General features: G+C 37.4%; 1 protein-coding gene across 1 annotated transcript in view; it reads right to left on the bottom strand.

Annotated features, from left to right (window-relative positions):
* Nucleotides 1-18,471: 18,471 nt before the first annotated feature.
* The window catches only part of LOC102276381 (shematrin-like protein 2), a 38,433-nt gene continuing 37,412 nt past the window's right edge, over nt 18,472-19,492 (bottom strand). The window contains exon 6 of the mRNA XM_070382344.1: nt 18,472-18,779. Within this exon, the coding sequence (XP_070238445.1) occupies nt 18,472-18,779 (308 nt within the window). The remainder of the gene's footprint in view (nt 18,780-19,492) is intronic.

Genomic DNA, 19,492 nt, shown 5'->3' with positions numbered 1-19,492 from the left:
AGTGTGTGTGTGTGTGTGTGTGTGTGTAGAGAGAGAGAGAAATCTCCTTTTTTATGTTGACAAAGGCAAAATGTCTCCAGTAGTATCTTCTGTACACCAAGGATTATGTTATATAGTTTCAAAAATCTATACTCTTTATTAACTGAAAATAAAGGATTTTTGGTAATGAGCTTTTTGAGAAGCATTAGACAGTAGTAAAGGATTCTTTCTAAGTGTCAAGTAGTACTGCTTTGGCATCAATTTTAATGAGAATTGTTCTAAGTAAGGTCTAAAAGATCCCCAGCAAATTAGCAATGGACTGCAACCATCCAAAGCATGTAAATCATGGAAAACTAGGTTGTTCTCATCCTATTTGCAAAAGTTTCTACCTCAACAGAAACCTCAAGCTTCACAGAACAAAGAATTTAAGCTTTAAATACGGAAAGTTTGAAGAGTTTTATTCCAATCTTAAAATGGTTCCTGTTGGTTTCTAAATGACACAATAATAACTCCCAGCCAACTTCAGCTCTTAGAGCTCCAAGATGAAATTAGAAGAGACCAAAAGTAGTCTTGAAAGATAACCAAATGATCAGTAAGACAACAAGGAAGACAGAGTGAATGAGAGAGTTCTCAAAATAAATTTAGAAATTTCCTAAATGGTAAACAATGGTGACTCGCCCCCTGGTGGACAGACGTTCCCCTGAAGCTATTTTGTCACAAAAAAAGGTGTGTTATGTGCATCATGGATTACTAGAGGTTCTTGAATCTTGAGAATATCAAATAGATTCTCTCCACACTCACAGAAACAGAAGATATTAAGAAGAGGTGGCAAGAATACACAGAAGAACTATATACAAAAAGAAGAACTTCATGACCAAGATAATCATGATGGTGTGATCACTCACCTAGAACCAGACATGCTGGAATGTGAAGTCAAGTGGGCTTTAGGAAGCATCACTATGAACAAAGCTAGTGGAGATGAAGGAATTCCAGTTGAGCTGTTTCAAATTCTCAAAGATGATGCTGTGAAAGTGCTGCACTCAATATGCCAGCTAATTTGGAAAACTCAGCAGTGGCCACAGGACTGGAAAAGGTCAGTTTTCATTCATATCCCAAAGAAAGGCAGTGCCAACGAATGTTCAAACCACCACACAATTGCACTCATCTCACACGCTAGCAAAGTACTGCTCAAAATTCTCCAAGCCAGGCTTAAACAGAACATGAACCATGAACTTCCAGATGTTCAAATTGGATTTAGAAAAGGCAGAGGAACCAGAGATCAAATTACAAACATCCGCTGGATCATCAAAAAAGCAAAAGAGTTTCAGAAAAACGTCTACTTCTGCTTTATTGACTATTCAAACCCTTTGACTGTGAGGATCACAACAAACTGTGGAAAATTCTGAAAGAGATAGGAATACCAGACCACCAGACCTGCATCCTGAGAAATCTGTATGCAGGTCAGGAAGCAACAGTTAGAACTGGACATGGAACAGCAGACTGGTTCCAAATAGGGAAAGGAGTACTTCAAGGCTGTAAATTGTCATCCTGCTTAGTACATCATGCAAAATGTCAGGCTGGATGAAGCACAAGCTTGGATCAAGATTGCTGGAAGAAATATCAATAACCTCAGATATGCAGATGACACTACCCTTAGACAGAAAGTGAAGAAGAACTAAAGAGCCTCTTGATGAAAGTGAAAGAGGAGAGTGAACTGCTACTGCTACTGCTAAGTCACTTCAGTCGTGTCCGACTCTGTGCGACCCCATAGACGGCAGCCCACCAGGCTTCCCCATCCCTGGGAGTCTCCAGGCAAGAACACTGGAGTGGGTTGCCATTTCCTTCTCCAATGCATGAAAGTGAAAAGTGAAAGTGAAGTCGCTCAGTCGTGTCCTACTCTAGCGACCCCGTGGACTGCAGCATACCAGGCTCCTCCGTCCATGAGATTTTCTAGGCAAAAGTACTGGAGTGGGGTGCCATTGCCTTCTCCAAGGAGAGTGAAAAAGTTGGCTTAAAAGTCAACATTCAGAAAACTAAGATCTTGGCATCTGGTCCCATCACTTCATGGCAGATAGATGGGGAAACAGTGGAAACGGTGACAGATTTTATTTTGGGGGGCTCCAAAATCACTGCAGATGGTGACTGCAGCCATGAAATTAAAAGACATTTGCTCCTTGAAAGAAAAACTATGACCAACCTAGACTGTATATTAAAAAGCAGAGATATTACTTTGCCAACAAAGGTCCATCTAGTCAAAGCTATGGCTTTTCCAGTAGTCATGTATGGATGTGAGAGTTGGACTGTAAGGAAAGCTGAGTGCTGAAGAATTGATGCTTTTGAACTGTGGTGTTGGAGAAAACTTTTGAGAGTCCCTTGGATAGCAAGGAGATCCAACCAATCCATCCTAAAGGAAACCAGTCCTGAATATTCATTGGAAGCTGAAACTCCAATACTTCGGCCACCTGATGAGAAGAGCTAACTCATTAGAAAAGAGCCTGATGCTGGGAAAGATTGAAGGCAGGAGGAGAAGGGGATGACAGAGGATGAGATGGTTGGATGGCCTTACCATCCATGAGTTTGAGCAAGCTCTGGGATTGGTGAAGGACAGGGAAGGCTGTCGTGCTGCAGTACATGGAGTTGCAAGTAATTGGACACGACTGAACAACTGAACTGAAATGAACCAGACTCACAACTTTCTTTTCAAATATTATTTTATTATTAGCGCCATTTATTTAAATTCATTTATGTGACCTCTGCTGTTCAAACCATCTTCCCTCTAGTAATAATCCAACCACTCTTAGCACAGAGAATCTAGACTTTATGTTAGGCACCATTGTATTCATGTGTTCAGTCACTCAGTAATGTCTTTGTGACCTCATGAACTGTAACCTGCCAGGCTGTTCTGTCCATGGAATTCTCCAGGTAACTCTTCTGTTCATGGGATTTTCCAGGCATGAGTACTGGCATAGGTTACCATTTCCTTCTCCAGAGGAATCTTCCTGACCCTGGGATTGAACTCGCATCTCTTGTGACTCCTAGCAGGTGAATTCTTTACCAAGAGTGGCCACCTCTGAAGCTCATAAAGCAACATTGTACCTTAGAGAAATGTTCTATAAAGGGAGGATTTCTTCCTTTATTTTTTTTTGGAGGTGGGGTGGGTGTTCCTTCTAGATTATCCTTTGAAATTTTCTTCTTCCAAATACCTAGGCTGTCTATCATGAAATTTCTTGTTGTCCTTGGGAGAATTTTGGCAAAATTTACCTTCCTTAAAAGTTATCTGATAGAATTTTAAGCATTGTATATCCCATGGTGAAAGAGAAAGGATTAGAGGAGATGAGGTAAGATTAGCATGTTGCTTATATGACTGTTCTTCCTTAGCTCATATTCCGGTAGACTTAGGCCCACTGTTGCAATTCTGAGCCTTATGAAGTTTTCTCTAATAAAGTAAATTTTCTGTCCATCCTCAACTCAAAATTATAGGTCCTGTTTGATAGTTATACACAAAGTATCATTAATGTCTATTTCAACTGGTGTAAAATATGATATATTTTACTATATATCTATATATGCTATAGAAAACTATTCACAGTTGGTTTATACTAGAGTTTCCTTAATTTTTCCTGAGTGTGTGCCAATGAAAAACTCATGATCTAAACGAAACTCATTTTTCCTATTTTTTTCTTGTTTCTAGATTTCTTGAGTCTTACCAATTAATGCTCAATTTATGTTAGCCAGCAAAGACAAAGAAGTCAATCTCCCATCTCTTGCAATTCACAATTTATCCTAAATATCAGAACTGATACCTTCTCTCTGGGAACAGCAAGGTGTTGAATACAGAACAAACATGGATTGTGAATCCAGATTCGAATCTTGACTTTACCACCCACTAGGTGTTTGGTATTGGACAGCAGGTGACACAGAGGTAAAGAATCCACCTGCCGATGCAGAAGATGTAATTTGATCCCTGGGTTGGGAAGATCTCTTGGAGAAGGAAACGGCAACCCACTCCAGTATTCTTGCCTGGAAAATCCAATGAAAATAGGAGCCTGGTGGGCTACAGTCCAAGGGGTGGCAAAGAGCCAAACATAACTTGGAGACAAAATAACAGCATTATCTCACAGTTTTGTGGGTTTTTTTTTTTTTTTTTTTCAGTGAGAACACTTGAAATTTACTTTCTTGGCAATTTTAGGTTTACAATATAATCTTATTAACCATACTCTTCATGCTATATATTAGGTCTCCAGAACTTACGCATTTTGTAACTGAACATTTATACTCTTTGACCAATTTCTCCAGCCCACAGCCCCTGGAATTCCCATTCTATTATCTGTTACTAAAAATCTGACTTTTTTTAGATTCTACATATAAATAATATCACACAGTATTTGTCTTTCTGTTTCTGGCTTGTTTCACTTAGTCAAATGTTCTCCAGGTTTATCCATGTTGCTGTAAGTTATTTAAATGGTGAATTTTTTTAATTAAATTCAAATTAATTGATCCCAGGTGATTAAATTTGAGGCCAGCTAGAGTAAATAATTGCTAGGCACTATAACTCAAACTCATCAAAAAGCATATGTTCACTTGTTTTATTTTTAGAAATAAAAATCAATTCATAAAGGGTAAGGAAATGTCTTGAAAATAAAAATCAGTTAACCCAAGTTATTTCAAGTCATGAATTTAAATATTCATTAGATTCTTCAGTAAACATTAAAGAACAGGTATCTTTTATGACTTTTACTTTAGGTAAAGCTGAAAACATATATTTGGCTTGAAAGTTGTACCACTTTCCTCATAGATTTTATAGACTACTTATTAGATAATCAGGGCTTCCCTAGTGGCTCAGACAGTAAAGCGTCTGTCTGCAACTCAGGAGACCTGGGTTCGATCCCTGGGTTGGGAAGATCCCCTGGAGAAGGAAATGGTAGCCCACTCCAGTACTCTTGCCTGGAAAATCCCATGGATTGCGGAGCCGGATAGGCTACAGTCCATGGGGTCGCAAAGAGTCGGACATGACAGAGTGATTTCACTCACTTTATTAGATAATCAGGCAACTAATAGAGACAATGAATGAATCGACATTCCATGAAATTCTGTTAAGATAAAATAAAAAAACATAAAAAGCACATGTATCTGTAATAATTCTTAGTTGTAATAACAATTCTTAGCCATCTGTCTTAAATCAAAAGATGGTATATAAATATATATTAAAGGTATTTGGTTTTATTTTGAAATAAAAATTTAACATGCAAAAAGAACACTTAATGTCTAGTAATAGTAAAAACAGGATCATAGAATATTAAAATAATTTGGTTTATAAGATGAGTACAACATTCTTATTTTACAGTGAATTATGAAAGGAATATAAAACATGTGAGTGTGACATATGATGCTTAAACTATGCTACTCTGAAATAAAGGTGAAAAATATGAACTCTGCAGATATAATCACAGTGGTTTCCCTGGTGGCACAAATGGTAAAGAATCTGCCTGCAATGCAGGGACCCAGGTTCAATCCCTGGATGGGGAAGATTCCCTCCAGAAGAGAACAAACTTCTCACTCAAGTATTCTTGCCTGGAGAATTCCATGGACAGAGGAACCTAGCGAGCTACAGTCTATGAGGTTGTAATGAGTTAGACACAACTGAGTGACTAACATACACAAAGTCACTATAGACTATTTATTGGTGTTTCTAAAAGTAAATAAAAGATATAATTCTGTTAAGAGTTAAAAAAATATTACAACAGCTACACCACTTAAATTGGTTTTGAAAAACCCTTGTGTCTACCTAGTCATCATAATAAGGTGTCTATAAGAACAACATAGATTATTACTAAAAATAAGATATCATTGTTCATTTGGAAGGCCTAGTCAACACCAAAGAAGAAGGATATTCAGGAATCATTACTCTTTTTAAGGTAATAACAACTATATACAAACTGAAAATACAAAAAGATATAGAATATGACTCACAGAGTCACTGTGAAAGATATAAATTGAAAATTGGGATCAATGTCAAGCAAATGTTAAAAAATTACTGCACAAACACAACCTGAGGTTAAATGAGCTGTAGGTAAAACTGAGTTTCTCAACTGAAGAATTAATGCAATTAGTGGGTGAAATAGATTGTATAGGATGCCATAATCTTGATGTTCTTTGCTGTTAAATCTTTATTGTGATTAGGTGGCCATTTATTCTTATGTCTTCTGTTGTATATATAGATTTTATTTTTACTCAGAGCCTGAATTGCAAAGTCAAACATGACTAAGTAACTGAACAACAACAGAGCCTGAATATTTAATGCATCAAAATACCTAAGAAAAATAAAAATAAATGACTGAATATTGTTCCACATGTTGCAAAATTGACTTTTTTGATTATTTGCTTGGTTTGACTGGTTTTAATTGCTATTGATTCCTTTTTTCACCAGCATACCACGCTGCTCCTGATACTAACTATACATTTGCTTTTTTTTTTTTTTTTTGGTTTTGAATGTTATGTGCTTCTATGTTTCCTACCACTCAGAATAAAAACTGAATAAATAAAAGACTGCTCATAGCAACAAAAAGCCCTCATTAGAAGGAACATAACTGAAAATAACCCTCTCAAGACATAACTTGCCAGAAGAATAATGTCCTTTGAATACCATCGCCACACTTCTCCTTAGTAGTGAGTACCTTATGAGTTAATTTCTTTAATCCTTTAGAAACTTGATATATCTGAGGTAGAAATTAAGCAGCTCAAAAGATTGCAATGTGATTTGCAAGATATTAAAGTTGAGGTTTAGTCTACAACAATTAAATACTTATTACTTGCTGAAATTGTTTGGGGGAAAAATGTCATGCTTTAAAAATTCTGATCTACAAATGTGATGGCACAAAGATAATCTTATATCAATAAATCCAAAATGTTAGCATCTTGTTAATGGGTGTTGAATTGATTACTGGGAACATGAACTTTCCATGACCTGACAGAGGCCAGAATAATTTACCTTGTCATCCAAAGTTCTCATCTCCACAGTCAAAATGAACATGAACTTTCCATGACCTGACAGAGGCCAGAATAATTTACCTTGTCATCCAAAGTTCTCATCTCCACAGTCAAAATGAGAGCGGTGACTAAAACCACCAAGGTCACAGCACCCATTGCAAAGCTTCTGGGGAGGCCTGGATTTTGCCAGTCACCCCAGCTCAGTCTCTATAACAGGGATGAATCCAGGTGAGGAGTAAAAGTCCAGTTACTTGAGCTTCATTGTTCATCTCAGTACAGGGACTGCAAATCCTCAGAAGTGGGACTAGTAAAACCTTTAGTCTTTACATCTCAAATGGCATCTGAGCCTCCCAGTCCCTTTAACATTCCCTGGATTCCAGCAAGGCAGGGACTCCCCCTGAGGCAGGAGATAGATAGGCTTCAGTCGCACACTTAAAACTCTCCTCCTGTTTGCATTTCCTGAGACAGGAGATAGGGGGGCTGCAAGTTAGGCTGCAAGTTAGACAGAGAGGGCCAAACTCTGTTTGAGCAAAAGATCAAGAGGTCACATATTTCCCCTCCTTGGGGCAAGGGAGACACTTCCTACAAGCGCAGGAAGTCTCCTCCAGAGTCAGAAAGGAGGGGGTACCACTCAGTAGTTGATGATGACAAGGCCCTCCCATGCGCCTCTGGGCTGGAATGGATTTTGGAAGAGAACTGCACCTGCGTGTTGGAGAGTATCCTAGGGCAGGTCAAGCATGGGAAAGCAAACATATATTTGGCCAAAAGCAAATAAAGGCCCAAAAGAACTGTCCTGCTTCTTTACTGAGTCCCTCCTCATTCAGGGGGACGCCCGCACCCTTTCTCTCCACGTGTGTATCTCTGCCTTGCCTCTGTCTTAAATAAGCAAACTGCTTCTCTGTGTGCTCTCCCATTTGTGCTGTGTCTCTAATAATACACTTTGTACCTGATTTGACAGATTTGCCTCCTTGAGAAATGCATTTTTCAATAGTGGCAAAGGCCAGGGGAATTTTGTTTCCAGCCCCCAGCCCCTGGTGGATGGTGGCTAGGATTCCTAGTTTTTATCTCGGTTACCCAGGTCCAGTCCCTTTGCTGGGAACTAAGATCTCACTTCAAGCCCCAGCTCACTGCTGCCTCTCCAAGATCACTACATGTTAACACGTTTTAAGTCAGTATCCCTTTAATCAACGTCGTGCCTATTAGAGGTAATTTTTCCATTCTCAAAGCTTTGGCTTTTATATGACCCTGGTTAGATTCCCATAAACTGATTCTATGACATGAGGTAATACCCTGACTGTATTTCAAAAGGTTGTTTTGGTTCACTAATTATATATGATTGCTTCTGACATCCTCTGTAAGAAGATATTTTATATAAATGTCACATCCACCATTATTCAAAACCAGGCTCTATTAAAGTGCTAAAACCACTTCAACTGAGTCCCTGGAACAGACATATCTCACAGTTTGGTAATAATAATAGTAAAAACAGTATCTATTCATATTATCATGTTCAGAAACTTTACATGTATCCATTCATTTAATAAAATCACCCTGTGAGGTGGATACTGTTGTTACTCCCATTGCACTGACGGCTCAGAGCACTTAAGTGATAACATGCCTAAAGACACCACAACTGCTAACTGCACAGATTGAATTTGAACTTAGGTGCCAACAAAAGTCCATCTAGTCAAGGCTATGGTTTTTCCAGTGGTCATGTATGGATGTGAGAGTTGGATGGTGAAGAAGGCTGAGCACCGAAGAATTGATGCTTTTGAATTATGGTGTTGGAAAAGACTCTTGAGAATCCCTTGGACTGCAAGGAGATCCAACCAGTCCATCCTAAAGGAGATCAGTCCTGGGTGTTCAGTGGAAGGACTGATGCTAAAGCTGAAGCTTCAGTACTTTGGCCACCTCATGCAAAGAGTTTACTCAATGGAAAAGACTCTGATGCTGGGAAGGATTGGGGGCAGGAGGAGAAGGGGACGACAGAGGATGAGATGGCTGGATGGCATCACTGACTCGATGGACATGAGTTTGGGTAAACTCCGGGAGTTGGTGATGGACAGGGAGGCCTGGTGTGCTGCGGTTCATGTGGTCGCAAAGAGTTGGACACGACTGAGCGACTGAACTGAACTGAACTGAAGAGACTCAAGAGCCTGTTTGTTTTTCACTTGCCTCAATTGCTGATTAAGAGAACCCTCCAGAAGGGGCAGAAGACAGCCACTCCTGGATGGTGTTTCTCCAACGCACTTAGAACAAGGGAAAGCCTAGAGCATAACTTTTGTACAGGTGATTAATCTTGGTGACTTCTCTTCCATTTCCTTTTAGTCACTGTCTCTCATCCCTGTCACATCTGTTCTTAGACTCTCCCTCACTATGTGCTGTCTCCTGGGTTTGCAAACTGAAAAAAAAAAAAAAAGCACAATCTAAAAGTTGAGAACTATGTTTTATTTGGAGGACATTCCGAAGGCTTCCATCCAGGGAGGCAACCTCTCAGAGAGCCCTGAGGAACTGCTCTGAAGCAATAAGGGAGGAGTGAGGATATACAGGAGGTTTTGCAACAAAGACTAGGCAGTCAGAACATCAAAAGATTACTGTGAGTTAAAGAAAATCTAGACATCTCAAGTTACTAAATTGAGCACTTCTCTATATAGGGGAAGGCTGCATCTGCACTTTAGCTATCCAGGGTTAGTTTCCTATTCTTTCCCATCCTGAGTCCCCTTGGGCTGTACCAGTGAGAATGGCTACAGAACCTGAAGGCTTGGCAATGGGCAGCCCATGTGTCTCCATCCTGAGTTCCCTCCCGGCAGCTGCAATGTCCTTTGTTTACTGACCTGGCAGGGAATGTTTTCATTCCTAGGTTCCATGGTTTTTGCTGCATCACTCCAGAAATCTGCTCTCTTGCCACCTTATCTCTTGCTCCAGATTTATCTCTTTGTTTTCTTCTTTTCTTTATTTTCCCAACATTTTTGTGTCTGGTGTTTCAGGGACAGGTGGGAAATAACGTACAGTCTGCCCTCCTCTCAAGCCCTGGGGAGTAAATGAACAGTTCTAACCATTGATTTCATGTCCTAACCCTAAGGACTAAGTGGTGATTTGACTTGGTTTAGGAAAATTTTCATCACCTATAGAAAATTGGAAGAATTGTTAAGAGAAGCAATAGTATATACAGATTCTTTGCGACCCTATAGACTGCAACCCGCTAGGCTCTTCTGTCTGTGAGATTCTCCAGGCAAGACTACTGGAGTAGGATTGTAACAAGAAGGGTTAATTTTGAATTTATGTTGGATCTGCTTCTGTGATTTTAACCCTTATCTTGCCAGTTTGTAGGCATACATAATGGTCTGCCTCAGAGAGTTAACCTGACCCTGTTCATCTGTGAAGGACTGTGACATTCTTGAATTCTCTGTATGGAAAATGGCTCAGCATCCGGTGCCTCCTCATTTGGGGAGGCCGGAATCATAGATAAATGTGACATCTTTGTTGATATGACAGGAAATGTTGCATTTAATACCACCAATGAAATGACTGTAAGAAGTGAAACTAACATATATCCTACCTGAGGATTGTCATTCTAGGAGATTTCCTCACCTCCCCCCATCTCTGATCCATAAAAGATCTAACATCCAGGTCCCTAAAAATTGATTATTTTGAGATGCTAGCCTGCTGTCTTCTCAGTCAGCCAGCTCCTGAATATAGTCCCTTCCTAGTTCCAAAACTTCATCTCAGATTCATTGGCTTATCTTGCAGTGAGCAGAGCAAACTTGGACTCCGTAACAAGTTGCCATACCCTCCGCCCAGGGATTGAACCCACGTCTCTTATGTCTCCTGCCTTGGCAAGCAGGTTCTTTACCACTAGCACCACTTGGGAAACCTTCGTAGAAAAACTGGAAGAATTATTAAAAGAAGCAATAGTATATGTAGATATAGATGATATAAATACAGTGTGTATATGTGTATGTTTACATGTGTTTATTTTAAGGAATTGATTCACATGACTGTGGGGCTGATAAATCCAAAATGGAAGTAAAGGTTGGCAAGCTGTAAATTCAGGTAAAGTTTGGTGCTGCAGTCTTAATGGATTCCTTCTTTGGGATATCTTAATTTCTGCATTTAAGGCTTCCAATGGATTGGCTTAAATCCACCCATATTATCCAGGTAATCTCTTTTATTTAAAGTGGACTCATTGTGAATGTTAACTATGTCTTCAAAATACTCTCACAGCATAGTGTAAACCCTTGGTAGTTGTTTTGTTTTGCTTTTTTCTCTTTGTAAACCAAGGGCCTGACTTAAGCTTTGATCACCCAGGCAGCCACTTCAAAGGGACATCCACTTCAAAGAGACTATCTGGAACAAACACAGTGCCAGCCACATGATTAGATAAAGAGTCAAGGCAATATTGTTTTGGAGCTCTTGGTTGATTTCAGTGACTGGCCATTGGAGCCACTTGTTTTTTCTCTTCTTGCACTTTGAATCTACACTCTTACATACTAACTTCTCCAAAAAAAGCTAAGACCAAGTAACACTTACCCTCAGTCCCACTAAAAGCAGAACCCCAAATATATGCACTCCCTCTCCCTTGCTATATGACCCCAGGTATGTTGTATAATTTCCAGGTCCTGTAAGTAATAAACCTTTGCCCCTAAATTTCCTGGCAGTTCTTGCTGACAGTGTCTCACGATTATCAATACCACAGGGTTGGTCCAACCATGTCAGCCCAACAGTAATGGATAAGGCAGTATTATAAGACTGTTGCTGCAGCAATGACATGGTTGTTATTCCAACCATCTCTGCATCCCTGGATCCTGGGCAAGTTGTTAAACTATCTCCCAGTTTACCAACTTTTTCTTTGAGTAACCCATATTCTCAGTAAATGTATTTGTTTTCAAATGATTTCCATCTCTTTTGATCAAGAACTATGTCGTATATATCTTATTTCTCCTTACATCTTTACTTCTGAAAGAAAAGTACATGATGAAGACAGTGATAATCTGAAGTTATGTGAAGACTTGACAATCTTTCTTTGAACCTCTTCCTTGCCTAGTAAATAGTGCTGTCCTAAGATCTCTGAACAGAACCTTAGGGTAGTCTGGTGGACAGAAGGAATAACTGGTGGCGAGAACGTGAGTTTGTGCCTTTTCATTGTACAAATGACTGTTGGAATGGAAGTTCTAATAAATTATTGTGCTCACATTGTGCATTCACTGTCTACCTAGGAAGCAATGCATTGTTTTATAAGGGCTGTTTAAACCTTTTTAGCAAATTATTTCAGTTATCATTTTAGCATAAAAATATAGCATAAAGAAAATTCAACTTATAATAAGCCCATATCAAGTTTAAGAATCATCTCGTATTACTGCCTTAATAAGCATCTAGCATTATAGCAACAAATGAAAAAGAAAGTAAATATTTCTCTAATGATCGTGTAATGAATTTCAATGTAGCTATACTGAAGGTGAGTAAATACAGACTTCAGTGAAGGAGTTCAATGAAAGAGCAGCAGAGAAAGATAAGCAAACATCACCTTATAAAATAATGGTTATTGTGAAAAAATTAAAGCATGTGAAAAGAATATAGTTGAGCACATATTTTAGTTTTTATATGCTAGGCATTAAAAGATGATACTTTTATTGAATTAAATAGAGGGAAAAGATATGCACTAATAAAATTATTAAAGTAATAATTATACTTATAGCTAACAAATATTGTTTACTCTGGCCATTCTTTGTAATTTACATACATTAGCTCACTTAATACAATATTACAAAGAAAACAATGAAATAATCTTCAATTTTCAGATAACAAAAATGAGACTCAAAGTAAAATATATTCTCAAGGTCATAGAGTTAATCAGCATTGACATTATAACCCAAGCAGTGATGTCAAACTTTGGGTTTCTAACCAATAAGATAAATGTAGGAGAATGGCATCTTAAGATGGAATGGAGTGAAAGTTGATTTAAGAAGACTCTTAATAGAGAATATTGTGGTGAATTGATGAAAACATGTCAAATAAAGAATAAGAATTGGTGATGAAGAAGATGAAATCTCTTTTGGAAAGATTTAGATGGCGGAATTAAATATAAAGCAATGAATGAGGAGGGGAGACAAACTGAAAATTGTTTTCATGACTGGCTCAGTCTTGGAGTGTTAGGTAGATAGAAATATCAGAATAAAGGGTCTGGTTCCTCTCAGTTGGAAACCAGTAATTATATTTGTTAAATTAAAAAAAAAAAAAAACTTATTCAGACTTGGAAAATTGACCAGATATAATGAATTTTTATTCTATACACACAAAAGATAAAATATTTACTAAAATGCTCTTTCATATTAATGGAGCATTTTTCATTGATTAAAGAGTTTTTATATTGACTTTAATCAATAGATTCCCTGTGACCAATTTGAACTGTAAAGAGATGTGATTATGATTTTATATTTCCAAAATCCTTTTCAGTAGAGATAAGAAATTTTGTACTTTGGTAACCACGTTTCAAGAAATTATTCTCCTTTTACTTCTATTCTCTAACAATTATCCTGGATCCTAAATTATACAATCTTTATTTACTAGCATACAAGGATAAAACTAACAGTATTATACCTTCTTCAAAATTAAGACCTTATATTTAATCTAGAGTTTTCTCCTCTACTTTCCTTCTGGAAAGTTCCATGGACAGAGGATCCTGGCAGGCTACAGTCCATGGGGTCACAAAGAATGGCCATGAATGGGCACACACACACATACATGCCAAATTTTTGTTTTCAGGCAATTTCGAACTAGTCTTTCCTAAGATATCAACTAGACCTTTCAAAGATGTTGATAATGTTATTTGTTCAAAATATTTTTCAACTTGCAAAATCCTCTGAAATTTTATAAGGACTTGTACAACCTGGAATACTCAATCATCTAAATGCATGGCACAGTTGGAAAAATGGACAGAGAATAAGGATATACTTCTTGGAAACTTTTGACCAGGTATTCAGAGTTTCTCAGGTTATCCCAGAGAGGTTGTTACTAACACCCAAAGCTGGTCCCATACCTGAAAAAGCCCTAAGTAAATGTGCCCATACATTGGAACTTGAGAAAGTTTCTTGAAACTCAAGAAACATGTTTTATGGGACTATAACCGTATTGCTAAGCTTTTGCTGAGATTTGTAAGCAACATTTGAATAGTGTATTTTTGTCAGGTTTGTTCTCGGACATTATCCTAGTATCTAAGTAAAGCATAGCAACAGTATTGTTTAAAGAATTGTATGACTGTGATGTTAAAAGGAGGAACATCTATATCATACCTGAATAATTTGTTGGCTATCCTAGGAAATATTTGAAGGTTGATATGAGTTCCAGCAGGCTTTCTGGCTACAGAACAGCATTACCCCAATGTAAGACTTTAATCTCTTACTTAATCTTTACTTAATATTTAATCTACTACTCTAACCTAACTTTATTCCATTTTTATTCTGTATTCAGATAATCAGCTGATTGAAAATATTTTTATTTCTAATGAATCATTTAGAAATACAAATAAATTACATAACATTAAAGATTTCACACTCTTCTTGTGTGATTTAGTCAGAGCATATGACCAGGATTAAGAGATTTTTTTTTTTTTTTAAGTGTTAGGCTGTCTCTACTTTATACATGGAAAAAATATGGGATATAACTAAAAATCTTCAATAACAATAAATGCTAATTGTGTTTTCAAAAAAGAAAACAAATAACAATTGCATGCATATTTTATAAATGCTCATTAGCTGTTAAAAAAAAAAAAGCAAAAATCGTTAGAAAATTATGGAACAATTCCACCCCCCCCCCACCACAAGCACAAGAAAAAAAGTCATGTTGGAAATTTCTCTGGTGAGTTACTATTTTTCTGTCTAATCAGTGGATCAAAAGCAGATTCAGATTATATTTGTTTTAATTTTTAACACATGACCTAAGTTTCTATTCATGTTGATAGGTGAAAGAGTAAAAAATGTTCTCACATTTTTCCTAGAAGTCTTTTGTTATACATTCAAAACATTTACTTTCATCTCAGAGATAGATCAATGAAATTTTAGCACAGAATTATGATAATATTGATTACACTAAGAATGTCAGCAATAATAATAATTATATTGATTACTGCTTGTCATCCTCATGTATACTGTCCCCAGAGAGATTAACCAAATGAAAAGGGAATAGAAATTCTTCTCTTCTGCATCAAATTATTAATATATATATAGTCTGATTCTTCTACAGAGTAACTTACCTTTATTTCTCCTGCTGAGCCCACTATGGTGCTACATACAACCCCTAGATAATGCTGACTGAAAGAACAGATGGTGAATTTTTGATCTGCTATGTTTTGTTTTGTTTTTATTTAGGCTTGAATTTTAACATTGCTCATTGCTTAGTTACACTCAAAAGCAGATAAACAAGAAATTGGTAAGTACAATTCTCTGTATGAGAAGAGTAAAAACGTTAAAGAAACACAGGTATTGATTTATGAGAACAATCTTCATAAAATAAGTTGTCATAATTCAGCTCTAATAACTATCACCAAAACTTTTAAAATGGTCTATCTGAGAACTTTCAGGGAGAAAATACTTGCAGAGTGAACACTGCATAGTCATCACGGAAATCAGGACAGCAGGGTTCTCTCCCAATTTTGTCACTAATTTTTAAGGGAAAATCATTTGTTCCAAGATACTTGTCTGCAAAATCATGCTATAAATCCTTCAACATAGGCTTCAACAGTATATGAACCAGAAATTTCCAAATATACAAACTGGATTTAGGAAAGGCAGAGGAACCAGAGATCAAATTGCCAACATCCTCTGGATCATAGAAAAAGCAAGAGAATTCCTGAAAAACATCTGTCTCATTGACTATGCTAAAGCCTTTCACCGTGTGGATCACAACAACCCGTGGAAAATTCTTAAGGAGATGGGAATACCCGATCACCTTATCTGCCTCCTGAGAAACTTTTATGCAGGTCAAGAAACAATAGTTAGAACTGGATCTGGAAAAATGGACTGGTTAAAAATTGGAAATGGAGTACATCAAGGCTATATACTGTCACCCTGCTAATTTAACTTATATGCAGAGTACATCATGTGAAATGCCAGACTGGATGACTCACAAGCTGGAATCAAGATTGCCTAGAGAAATTTCAATAACCAAAAATATGCAGATGATACCACACAAATGGCAAGTGAAGAGGAACTAAAGAGCCTCTTGATGAAGGTAAAAGAAAAGAGTGAAAAAGCTGGCTTAAAACTCTACATTCAAAAAACTAAGATCATAGCATCCAGTCCCATCACTTCATGGGAAACAAATGGGGAAAAAGTGGAAGCAGTGACATTGTATTTTCTTGATCTCCAAAATCTCGGCTTATGGTGACTGCAGCCATGAAATAAAAAGACTCCTTGAAAGAAAAGCTGTGACAAACCTAATTATGACAAACAGCACATTAAAAAGCAGAGATATCACTTTGCCGACAAAGGTCTGTATAATAAAACCCATGGTTTTTCCAGTAGTCATGTACAGATATGAAAGTTGGACTACAAGTAAAGGCTGAGAACAGAGGACTTGATGATTTGAACTGTGGTGTTGGAGAAGACTTTTGAGAGTCCCTTGGACTGCAAGGAATCAAACCAATTAATCCTAAAGGAAATCAACCCTGAATATTCAGAAGAACTGATGCTGAAGCTGAAACTCCAATAATTTGGCCATCTGAAGTGAAGAGCTGACTCATTGGAAAAGACCCTGATGTTGGGAAAGATTGAGGGCAAGAGGAGAAGGCAGAGACAGAGGATGAGATGGTTGGATGGTATCACCAAATCAATGGACATGATTTTGAGCAAAATCCGGGAGATAGTGAAGGACAGGGAAGCCTGGTGTGCTGTAGTCCATGGTGTCCCAAAGAGTCAGACAAGACTTGGCAACTGAACAAGCACAATTACCTTGCCTACAAGATTATGAAGCAGCATTGTAGAGTTTTAACATTGCATTCAGGTCTCTATGATTTCACTTTTTGTTCTTTTATAAAATTACTGTTGTTTAATCACTGAGTTCTGTCTGTCTCTTGTGACCTCAAGGACTGTAATCAGCTAACTCCTCTGTCCATGGGATTTCCAAGGTAAGAATATTGGAGTGGGTTGCCATTTCCTTCTTCAGGGGATCTTCCTGTCCCAGGGATTGAACTCAGGTCTCCTGCATTGGCAGATGGTTCCTCTACTGCTGAACTATGAAGGAAGCTCTTTTCAAAATTATATTTGCCCAATTTATGCCAAATATTATTTGGGTCATATCATTTTCTGAAGATATAATTCAATTTTATGAAAACAGTTTAGAAACTCTGGTATTCTACTTATTCTGTTCCTCAATTCTTTTATTTCAATAAAATGATTACTTTTGAAGGGAGAATGTTTTACTGAAATTCATCTTTATATAATTTTTAAAAAATCCTTCAATGATAATCTTGTTCAGTAGAAGATAAACAATGTTTTGCTCCTTGGTAATATTTCTGTGCATTTATTCTTCTTAATGAATTACAATATTTCAGTGTAGCGATGACTATGCAAATGAAAGACTTTGTTCCCATAGGAGGGTAAGTGAGATGAGTGAGCTGAATGAGCAAATTTCACATTTTTATTATACAGATTGTCAAAGACTTTTAGGTCATTTAAGTCAGTGTTATTTTACATGTATAACCAAGTAGATGAAAGCAGAAGATTATGAACGAAAGAAGACATTATAAAATATAATTAAAAGATACACGGAAAAATAGAACTTACTTTCCCTAAAAATTTAGAAATATGGATTTTAAGATTTAGGAAATGCAAGTTTGGTCTGACTACAGTTTTAATTAAATACGGATAACTAGCAACTATAAATGGGTACATCTAACATGACTTGTTTTTATAAAAAAATTAAAGGACTTAATCCTTGTGTTTATAACTGTCAAAGAGCAAAATTACATATAGGTAAAGGCAATGGCACCCCACTCCAGTCCTCTTGCCTGGAAAATCCCATGGACGGAGGGGCCTGATGGGCTGCAGTCCATGGGGTCGATAGGAGTCGGACACAACTGAGCGACTTCACTTTCACTTTTCACTTTCCTGCACTGGAGAAGGAAATGGCAACCCACTCCAGTGTTCTTGCCTGGAGAATCCCAGGGATGGGGGAGCCTGGTGGGCTGCCGTCTATGGGGTCGCACAGAGTCGGACACAACTGAAGCGACTTAGCAGTATGTTACACATAACTGAGTTAAATGAACCACAAAGAGCCATATTTTTTATTTCCAATTAGAACATTTATTGGTCACCAACATAAGTCATCTGATAGTGCCCAAGCAAACAAATGCCAGGAGACATGTGACGGACATGCTTATAAATAATAATTTCTCTGAAATTCTTAAGTTTTTCATGCTAAATAGGCCTAGGGTTGTCTCAATTCATTGACTGAATAATGTTATGTCAAATCCACTCATGGAAGCGGATGTTGGGTTACTAGAGCCAGAGTTTAGTAGAAGCTGGAGAAACCACATCTTCTAAAGAACAGTGGACGGTGACAGCAGCCAGAGCCAAAGCTTCCGAAACCAGAGCCACATCTGTAGCCTCCAAAGCCAGAGCCAAAGCCCAGCGAGCGGAAGCTGCCGCATCCACAGCCACGGCCAAAGCCCAGGCCGCCAAAGCCTCCATAGCCGTAGCCCAGGCCGCCGTAGTGGTTGCTGTAATGGCTCATGGTGTCGGGGTGGGGAGTCCGGTTTGCTGATCGAGACCAGGTCCTGAGTGTGGGTGTCAGCTCGTGCGGAGGGATGCTTATATACCCTGGTCAGAACACATGGTGATACATGAGGCCATTTCTTTGTATCATTGTATACTTGAGGCAAATTGCTAATCTGTTTGCTGACACAAGGAGAGGCACACACGCTCATTAAATTGTTTGAGATTGCATAACTGCCTGGTTAAAATGTTCTTGAACTCATTACATTCTTTTTTAATGAGAGAAGAAAATATCTTTAAAGTCACAAAATAAAAATTCCCTGAATAGAATTCATTACTAAGCACATTGCATCATTCATATTGGGCAGTATTTTCTTATTGAATATTATCTCATTTCTCATTTTCATATCATTCTTTGGATTCTTGTGTATTAATTCCTCCTAGATTTAGATACATTGATCATAGATTTAGATAGATACATAGATACATAGATTTAGATACATTTGATCAAGATTAAATTTTTTAAATCTATAAAATTCTTTAAAGAAATATCAAATTTATTTCCATTTATACATTATGTACATAAAGAAATTATATAATATACATGTATATGATATATATACACACAAGAGTATACTATTTGATTTTATGTAACAACTTACAAAACATTTTTTTGGTTTATCAACATAAAATTTATTTCAGGAACTGACAGACTAACAAAAGGAATGAATTCACTTTCATAATCAGTTTGAAAACCATGAAAAAATATTTTCTTTACATTGTTATCCACTTTTCCAAACTGGACAATACCCTAATAT

This window comes from Bos mutus, chromosome 1, assembly GCF_027580195.1.
Source record: "Bos mutus isolate GX-2022 chromosome 1, NWIPB_WYAK_1.1, whole genome shotgun sequence".
In the NCBI taxonomy this organism is placed as follows: Eukaryota; Metazoa; Chordata; class Mammalia; order Artiodactyla; family Bovidae; genus Bos; species Bos mutus.
Note: the sequence above shows the minus strand (reverse complement) of the source record. Positions and strands in the feature narration are given on the sequence as shown.